The following is a 10,000-nucleotide window of genomic DNA, read 5'->3' as shown; positions in this document are numbered from 1 at the left end:
TAAATAGGAAGAAAGACTCCTGTAATTCTATTCAACATAAAGACATTCGCTGCATTTGAAGTTCCGCCGATTAAACTGCCTTATTAGGAAGATCATTCCCTAACTTGGTCCTAGCTGGAATACAAGTTCTAGAATACTGTGTATTCAAAAGACATGCCAGTTAGAATTAACTGCATACCTGACACTAGTACAGGATGGTATAGTCTGAGAAGATCTGAATGTAAAGGATAGTCAGAATAATGAAAAAACTTAAGCAACATGCATGAAGAACTAACTGAATGACGGTGCCAAAGATTAATATCTAGATCAGGAATGAGTAAATTAATAGACCACAAGTTCGTGTCCAACAAAATAAGATGAAATTCAGCAACTGAAGACCAGACAGAAGAACAATACTCAAAACAAGGCAGAATGAAAGTATATAAACACTTCTTAAAAATAGATTTATCACCGGAAATCTTATAAGACTTTCTCAAAACAATAGTTTTTTTTTGTGCAATGAAAGAAGAAGCATACCAAATTGTTGACGTTGTAAAATTTTATATCTTTCCAGAGTTTTCCACATGTTCCATGATCCTAATTCTCGATATCTTTTTCTTAGCTCTTAGGTTATCATCTTTTTCTATACTTCTTTCTTGATCATCTTTGGGGCAATTGTCCAGATACTGTTTATACTGTTTAAGTTGTTTAGGGATCACAATATAATAAAGAACGCTCGGTCGCATCTTTAAAAAGGAACACTGCTGAAAACATTACCGAGATAATGTCCGGTGATGCTGGTACAAGAACTGTGGAAAGAGTGAAGGAATTAAGGTTTGAGCATGGGGAAGGAGAGGTGTGCGCGAGCAAAGAACAAACAAAATGGCACAAGAATCCAGTGAATGAGCCTTGAATGATGTATGGGTGCTGTGCGACTGTTTTCTGTAAAGTACATGCTACATTTGCATATATATTTTTATATAAAATCCAAATACAGACAGAGAAACTTGGAGCCTTACTAAAGCCTCAGAACACTTTAAAAACCTATGGAAAGAATAATGATAAGATTAAAACCAAGAGACAGAACTAAAGTAGAGGGTATTCTAACAGCATGTAAGAAAAAGAAATGGACATGGGCGCGATATACAATCAGAATGATAGATAATGGATGGCTATTAAGAATAACAGAATGAGTCCCTAAAATTGCAAAAGAAGCAGGAGAAGGAAGAGAAGACGATGGATTAATGAACTGAGAGAGTTTGCGGGTGTGGACTGACATAGAAAGACCATAAACAGACGCAAGTGGAAGTCTGAGGCCCTTGTTCTGCAGTGGACTAATAATAACTGATGATGATGATGGTGATGATATATACACACACATATATATATATATGTATATATATATATATATATATATATATATATGCATATATATGCATATATATATATATATATATATATATATATATATATATATATATATATATATATATATACTATACTGTACATGTACTATATATGTAAATATATATATATATATATACATATATATATATATATATATATATATATATATATATGTATATGTATATAAGTATATTTATATTATATATATATGCAATATATATATATATATATTATTATTATTATTAATATTATTATTATTATTTGCTAAGCTACAACCCTAGTTGGAAAAGCAAGATGCTATAGGGCCAATGGCCCCAGCATGGAAAATAGTCCAGTGAGGAAAGGAAACAAGGAAAAATAATATATTTTAAGAACAAAGACATTCAAATAAATATTTCCCATATAAACTATGAAAACTTTAACAAAACATAAGGAAGAGAAACGACATAGAATAGTGTGCCCGAACACTATATAAATAATAAAAATTGAGCTACATAGTTTTCCATTTTGTATTTACTTTTCTTTGGGATCACAAGCAAAACGAATATTTTTCCTTGGTAACGACCCTGACCTATGTCTCAGAGTTGAAATGAAATTAACAATGACTGAGATCATTCTGACACCAAGGGGCTTAAAGGTCTAATTCATAGTTTAGCTTGTTTGGTCTCTGAGACATAGGTTCGAATCCCGCCCTGGGAAGAGGCAATTGTCATAAAAATAGTTTCCTCTTTGGTCTACGATCCTAGGATGCTACTGTATATATAATGCCAGAAAATGTTTACTGAGACAATCCCTTTAGGTGGGTATAATGTGCAAAAAAAAAAAAAAAAAAAAAAAAAAAAATGTGATATTGACCTGAAAGATTGATGATTTATTTGATGTTGTGTTGTTGTAGGGTGTATTGTAGGGGCACAGGTCAACTTAAGCTCTGTTGTGTTTACCAGCAAAAAATATTGTATTTCAGTATAATATTTGACATGCCATCCTCTGGGGCTGATATTTTTTTATGGATGTCATGAAGACTTCTTAGTTAAAAGCTTCATACACTTATTTCATATTAGGATACATATATGAATAAGTGTTGATGGCACATTAGATGACGTCACATAAACAATAAAATTAAAATATAAGTGATCGAGCGTGAACAAATGAGTATAGATGTATAAAAGAACAACCTCGTTATTTGATATGAACTATTAGAGTTATACTCTCTTTGAGGTATATTTTACACAATCAAATAGTATGGTCCATATGCAACATAACTTGTAATCACCCTCATAACATGAGTCATATATGTTGCAATGATGCAATGATGTTACTCCCAATACTTGTATTGTTACGATGTTACACAACTTACGATTCCTCACAAGTCACATACATGGCATTTGTGATTTGCAGATCAGAAACTTACTGGAAAATGAATAATATATCAGTATCTAGAAAGATGAGAATAAGTTGAAGACGAGTTTACTAATAAGACAATGATGATGAAGTCAGAATTAAGCTTGCAGAGAAAAAGAATCTACTATAGTGTTGGGAAGTCAAGGAAAGGTCAGATACCATAGAGATACACTGACAGCGACTGGAGAGTTATTAATATATAATTTAACATTTCGGTCAGGAGTTGTTGTGTAAAAAACCCTAGGAAAGTTAAGAAAATGTCAGTTACAGGAAAGTGAAAGTGGTAAAAACTGATGTATGTCAGCGACGTATTTTCCAGATCATGAAGCGTGTCAAAAACTGAGGGTTAAATTAGCACCAGATCATGAAGCATGTCAAAAACTGAGGGTTAAATTAGCACCAGATCATGAAGCATGTCAAAAACTGAGGGTTAAATTAGCACCAGATCATGAAGCGTGTCAAAAGCTGAGGGTTAAATTAGCACCAGACCATGAAGCGTGTCAAAAACTGAGGGTTAAATTAGCACCAGATCATGAAACGTGTCAAAAACTGAGGGTTAAATTAGCACCAAATCATGAAACGTGTCAAAAACTGAAGGGTAAATTAGCACCAGATCATGAAGCGTGTCAAAAACTGAGGGTTAAATTAGCACCAGACCATGAAGCGTGTCAAAAACTGAGGGGTAAATTAGCACCAGATCATGAAGCGTGTAAAAAACTGAGGGTTAAATTAGCACCAGATCATGAAGCGTGTCAAAAACTGAGGGTTAAATTAGCACCAGACCATGAAGCGTGTCAAAAACTGAGGATTGAATTAGCACCAGACCATGAAGCGTGTCAAAAACTGAGGGTTAAATTAGCACCAGACCATGAAGCGTGTCAAAAACTGAGGGTTAAATTAGCACCAGACCATGAAGCGTGTCAAAAACTGAGGGTTAAATTAGCACCAGACCATGAAGCGTGTCAAAAACTGAGGGTTAAATTAGCACCAGATCTTGAAGCGTGTCAAAAACTGAGGGTTAAATTAGCACCAGACCATGAAGCGTGTCAAAAACTGAGGGTTAAATTAGCACCAGACCATGAAGCGTGTCAAAAACTGAGGGTTAAATTAGACCAGACCATGAAGCGTGTCAAAAACTGAGGGTTAAATTAGCACCAGACCATGAAGCGTGTAAAAAACTGAGGGTTAAATTAGCACCAGATCATGAAGCGTGTCAAAAACTGAGGGTTAAATTAGCACCAGATCATGAAACGTGTCAAAAACTGAGGGTTAAATTAGCACCAGACCATGAAGCGTGTCAAAAACTGAGGGTTAAATTAGCACCAGATCATGAAACGTGTCAAAAACTGAGGGGTAAATTAGCACCAGATCATGAAGCGTGTCAAAAACTGAGGGTTAAATTAGCACCAGACCATGAAGCGTGTCAAAAAATGAGGGTTAAATTAGCACCAGACCATGAAGCGTGTCAAAAACTGAGGGTTAAATTAGCACCAGACCATGAAGCGTGTCAAAAACTGAGGGTTAAATTAGCACCAGCTCATGAAGCGTGTCAAAAACTGAGGGTTAAATTAGCACCAGACCATGAAGCGTGTCAAAAACTGAGGGTTAAATTAGCACCAGCTCATGAAGCGTGTCAAAAACTGAGAGTTAAATTAGCACCAGATCATGAAGCGTGTCAAAAACAAATTAGCACCAGATCATGAAGCGTGTCAAAAACTGAGGGTTAAATTAGCACCAGATCATGAAGCGTGTCAAAAACTGAGGGTTAAATTAGCACCAGATCATGAAGCGTGTCAAAAACTGAGTCTTAAGTTAGCGTTTGTATCATTAAGCGTCTCAAAAACTAAGGGTTAAATTAGCACCAGATCATGAAACGTGTCAAAAACTGAGGGTCAAATTAGCACCAGATCATGAAGCGTGTCAAAAACTGAGGGTTAAATTAGCACCAGATCATGAAGCGTGTCAAAAACTGAGGGTTAAATTAGCACCAGATCATGAAGTGTGTCAAAAACTGAGTTTTAAATTAGCACCAGATCATGAAGTGTGTCAAAAACTGAGGGTTAAATTAGCACCAGATCATGAAGCGTGTCAAAATCTGAGGGTTAAATTAGCACCAGATCATGAAGCGTGTCAAAATATGAGGGTTAAATTAGCATCTGGATATTAAGGATGGGAATACTGACATTGTCTGGAAGATTAAGGCTTTACTCTACTTATAGCACTCAACCCACTTTAGTCTTCAAGAAGTTTCAATAACCCTAATGACCTCTTGATTATTTTGCCTTATTTATTTATTGTATGTTTAGGCTCACCTCCGTATCCCCAGTGACAAGCTAGGACGATCCAGCCAAGGACGACTCCCCAAACAGTTCTGTGGAATCCACCGTACAGAACAGATTCCACCAATGACATCTCGGGAGGAGTACCAGGCAATTCCCTCTTGTTGTATCGCTCGATGCCGAAAACAATGCTTAACGCCACAGCTGTTGTTGCTAGCCAACCCACAATAACTTGAAACTGGCGGTGATGAATAAAGAAATATACTGAAGCTGGTATACGAATTGCAATTGTCATAAAACTGGTTATTAATCAGTACACACACACATACACACACACACTATATATATATATATATATATATATATATATATATATATATATATATATATATATATATATATATATATATATATATATATATACAGGGTGTCCACAAAGTCTGGGTACATAGGAAATTTCACTTTTATCTATCTATGTTATTTTTTCAGTCCAGATCGAATGATTGATCTGTCTAAAGAACTAATCGAGTTTGGTTCTTCTAAGTGGACGAGAAGGAAGGATAGTCTTATCGCAAAATGGCATTATCAGTAAGTGTGCTGAAATCGACGCAAATGCAGACCTATTAAATCGAGTTCACCTGAATTTTGTAAAGCTCATCAAATTGTGCATAGAAAATGATGGAAATCTTACTGAAAATATCTATTAACATTTGATTTAAAGAAAATGGTTTTTGTTTTAAAAGTATGTGTTAATCTCTTGTGTACCCAGACTTTGTAGACACCCTGAAGTTGAAATCAGCAATGTACCGAGACTTTATGGACCCCCTGTATATATATATATATATATATATATATATATATATATATATACATATACATATATATATATATATGTATATATATACGTATATATATATATATATATATATATATACATATATATATATATATACATACATATATATATATGTGTATATATATATATATATATATACACATATATATACATATATATATATATATATATATATATACATACATATATATATATATATATATATATATATATATATATATATCACTTTATGAAAGGGATATATATGTATGAAGATACATAAAGGGTTTGTGTATCTCCATGGTGGCAAAGCTGTACTAGTCAGGGCCACCCACACTAGGTTGGTTTGCTGTAGTGTCTTATCGGATTCATGTTGGCTTTGGTCAGTGTTGACTGTATATATTCATATAGATAAGTATATATATATATGTGCATATATAAATATATATGTATATATATACACACATATATATATACATACAGATACGTATATATATATATATATATATATATATATATATATATCATATATATAAACATATATATATATATATATATATATATATATATATATTTATATATATACATATATATATATATATATATATATATATACATATATATATACATATATGTATATATATATATATATATATATATATATATATATATATATATATATATATATATACAGTATATATATATACACATATATGTGTATATATATATATATACATACATATATATATATATATATATATATATATATATATATATATATATATATATCTTTCTGAGTGAGAATACCTTAACATGGCGAAGGTTTGCCTGTCAACAAGATCAGCAAAGCTGTACTAGGTTTTTTTGCTGTGAGCGGTCACACAAAAAATCACCCATAACCAATTTGCGTTGGCCACCGAGGTGGTGGAAACTGGCCAAATCCCAGATATAAACTATATCTGAGGCCTTTGTCCTGTCCTGCAGTGGACTAATGAAGTTGTATTTGGTATATATATATATATATATATATTTGTATGTATATATATATATATATATATATATATATATATATATATATATATATATATATACATATTTCGTCTACAGCCTTTACTCATCTCTATATGGGGTCGTTGTTTTGTATAAGCTTTAGCCATCCTTTTCTATCCTGGGCATCTCGTTCTCTTAATCTTTTTTCCTCCATATTATTTGCCACTTTATCTTTCCATCTGAACTTTGGCCTTCAGGTGGTGGTCTCAGAGAAGAACAACATAAGTTACTGCTGTATTCAGCAATTGCCTATTGAATCATGAATGAATACACCAAACTGTAAAACGTTCACAATATTAGTTACTTCCTGCAACTGCACTGAATGTTCATTAGCACAATTCACTACTATCTCATATCCACTCTCGCCATTTTGTGATACCCAAGTCTTTCCCATGAAATATGTATTTCACTCCATAAATCAAACTCTTTTCATATAAACTTTTCCTCTAACCGTGTGTCATTTTACTTCTGGATTATTTACCCAATTCACAAACCTATAAAACAGAACTGATTGAAAATACTCAAGTCCATCCCTTCTCATATACTAATAGATAAATCCTCATCATGCAATATCACCACATATCTCACTCTGCCAATGGTCGTTGATCCAGATATATTGCACAATCAGTACCTCTCAATAGTTTAAAATCATTCTCTTCCATTAGCGTCCATTAATTCCCTCATACTAATCAGCAACTTTAACTCTTCCTCAAACAAAGAAAAAAGTTTGATTGTTTTTGCAAGACTAACCATTATTACCCCTTTATATAATATAATTAATTGCCCGACTCTTTCTCCTCTCGCTGCCATTTTCAAACTACGGCACAAACTTCTGCAGTTTCTCTTAACTGCTCTCAATCATGGAAAGTTTTACATCCCATCCATAATTCATTTTCTTATCCAATAACTCAGTGCCTTTATACAGTCCTTTCCCGAACCATTTGCACCACTTCATCCGTGAAAATATCTAACAGGTATAAAAACAACATATCCTTCTTTTAGATCAGCTTTCACATCAATTTAGTCACTTTCCTTCTTATATAATCCAACAATGCTTCATTTATGATACGAAAGCTTTCGATTCCTTTCAACAACATTTCATCTACATTGTACATCCTGGGCACCCTTAAAATTCTCTCTCTCTCTCTCTCTCTCTCTCTCTCTCTCTCTCTCTCTCTCTCTCTCTCTCTCTCTCTCGTCAACCTTTTCTAGCTCCCCGTATGGTTGAATACTATCTTAATGCTTCCTTTATGTGACATAGACTTTTAATTGCTCTTGACAAACCTAGCATTTAGATCACACATTCTCAAGAGCCTTTACATTTTCCCTTCTCTCTCTCTTTTATTCTGTCATAATCTTTTTTAGTGTCCACTTATGCCACACTAATATTTTTCTCTTTGTTCTAAAACTTCTCAAATAACTATTTAATAACAAACGCTCGGGTAATGCACATACTGGTCTTCTGTTGTCAGTCTCTCTATCATCTGTCCTAATTTCTCAAATAAAGTTCTACCATACATATTCCCACATGTAACAAATTAAGTTTTGGCCTTACAATATTTACAAATGCCTGTCTTCAAATCTTAAGGAACCTTTTCCTCAATCAAACATTCCCTACAAGCCCTGGTAAGACATTCATACGTAGCATTATCACTGTGCTGCACTATCATCTTTGGAAAAATAAAAGATCAGATTTGACTTGGAATAATTATACTCAGCTTAGCGTTTTTGCTCGGTTATTTTGGGCTTCAACTGAAAAGGAATACAATCTAACCATAAAAGAAACCCTTTCTGGTACAACCCAGGAACGTAATTGGTGGACTACCCTTAAATCTGCACTCTTTGGTACAGTTACAACAGTTCCTTTTTTACTTGAACCAAATCCACTCACTGTCCAAAGGAAAAGGCAACCCTTTTGGCTGATGTGTTTGACAGTAAGAAGAGTAATGAGAAACTTGATCTTCCTCATTCTTGTTTACCTGATGCTAAACTAACTAGTTTAGCATTTCGATCTTATGAAAGTAAAGCTCTCTCGGTGGACCTTGATGCTTGTGGAGGTGTAGATCCAAATGGTATTTTCCCTTTGTTTTTTATAAAGACTGCAGATTTCTTAGCTCTAAAGTTATTTGGTATTTTGCACAAATTAGCAATAAGAGGAGCTTTTAGCACTTGTTGGAGAATTGGCAATGTTATCCCACAATGTAAATGTGTTTGTGTTAGATCAAGTCCAACTGATTACCGCCAAATTTCCATAACTCCCATATTATCTAAAATTTTTGAGTGTCTCTTGGCAAAGTGTCTAAATAGATTTGCTGAAGGTAATAATTTGTTCCCTAGTTTGCAATTCGGCTTTCGTAAAGACCTTGGAGCATGTAATGCCCATCTTACACTCTCCAATGGAGTACAGAAATCCTTTTTTTGTGGTTAATAAGTTTCTATGATTGGCCTTTGTTTTAGTGCTTTATTTGACCGGGTTAATTATGAGGACCTTGTTTTCAAACTCAAACATTTGGGAGTAGGTGGGTCTTTTCTTAGTATCCTTATTGAATTTTTAAGTACTAGATAGCAAGTTGTTGTTGAGGGGTACCATAGTGAGCATATGAATGTGATATCTGGTGTTTCTCAGGGTAGTTTTCTTGGCTCATTACTATACACACATGACATGGGGTTTGGCCTAAAAATCAAGCTTGTTGCACATGCAGATGATGCTACACTCTGCATCAATTCATCTCCTGAATATACATTTTGGTTTCTGAATCCATTAATAGAGATCTAGCTGAAATTAGTGACTGGTGCAAATTATGGGGCATGAAGTTGAACCCTAACAAATTATGATCATGAGTAGGTCAAGGACAGTTGCTCCTCAACATCCGGACTCAGCAATGATAATATTTCTTTAACTCTGTATAACTCTTAAAATTTTAGGTGGGATTCTCGACAAGTTTACTTGAGTAGGTCAAGGACAGTTGCTCCTCAACATCCGAACTCAGCAATGATAATATTTCTTTAATTCTGTATAACTCTTAAAACTTTAGGTGGGATTCTCGAC

At 33.8% G+C, this 10,000-nt stretch overlaps 1 protein-coding gene across 2 annotated transcripts in view; it reads right to left on the bottom strand.

Annotated features, from left to right (window-relative positions):
- LOC137642621 (nose resistant to fluoxetine protein 6-like) overlaps window positions 1–10,000 on the bottom strand; it is a 94,022-nt gene that overhangs the window by 6,779 nt on the left and 77,243 nt on the right. For both annotated transcript variants that reach the window (XM_068375331.1, XM_068375329.1), the window contains exon 14: window positions 5,100–5,304. In XM_068375331.1, coding sequence (XP_068231432.1) covers window positions 5,100–5,304 — 205 coding nt within the window. The remainder of the gene's footprint in view (window positions 1–5,099; window positions 5,305–10,000) is intronic.

Source organism: Palaemon carinicauda, chromosome 6 (assembly GCF_036898095.1).
Source record: "Palaemon carinicauda isolate YSFRI2023 chromosome 6, ASM3689809v2, whole genome shotgun sequence".
Lineage (NCBI taxonomy): Eukaryota > Metazoa > Arthropoda > Malacostraca > Decapoda > Palaemonidae > Palaemon > Palaemon carinicauda.
Note: the sequence above shows the minus strand (reverse complement) of the source record. Positions and strands in the feature narration are given on the sequence as shown.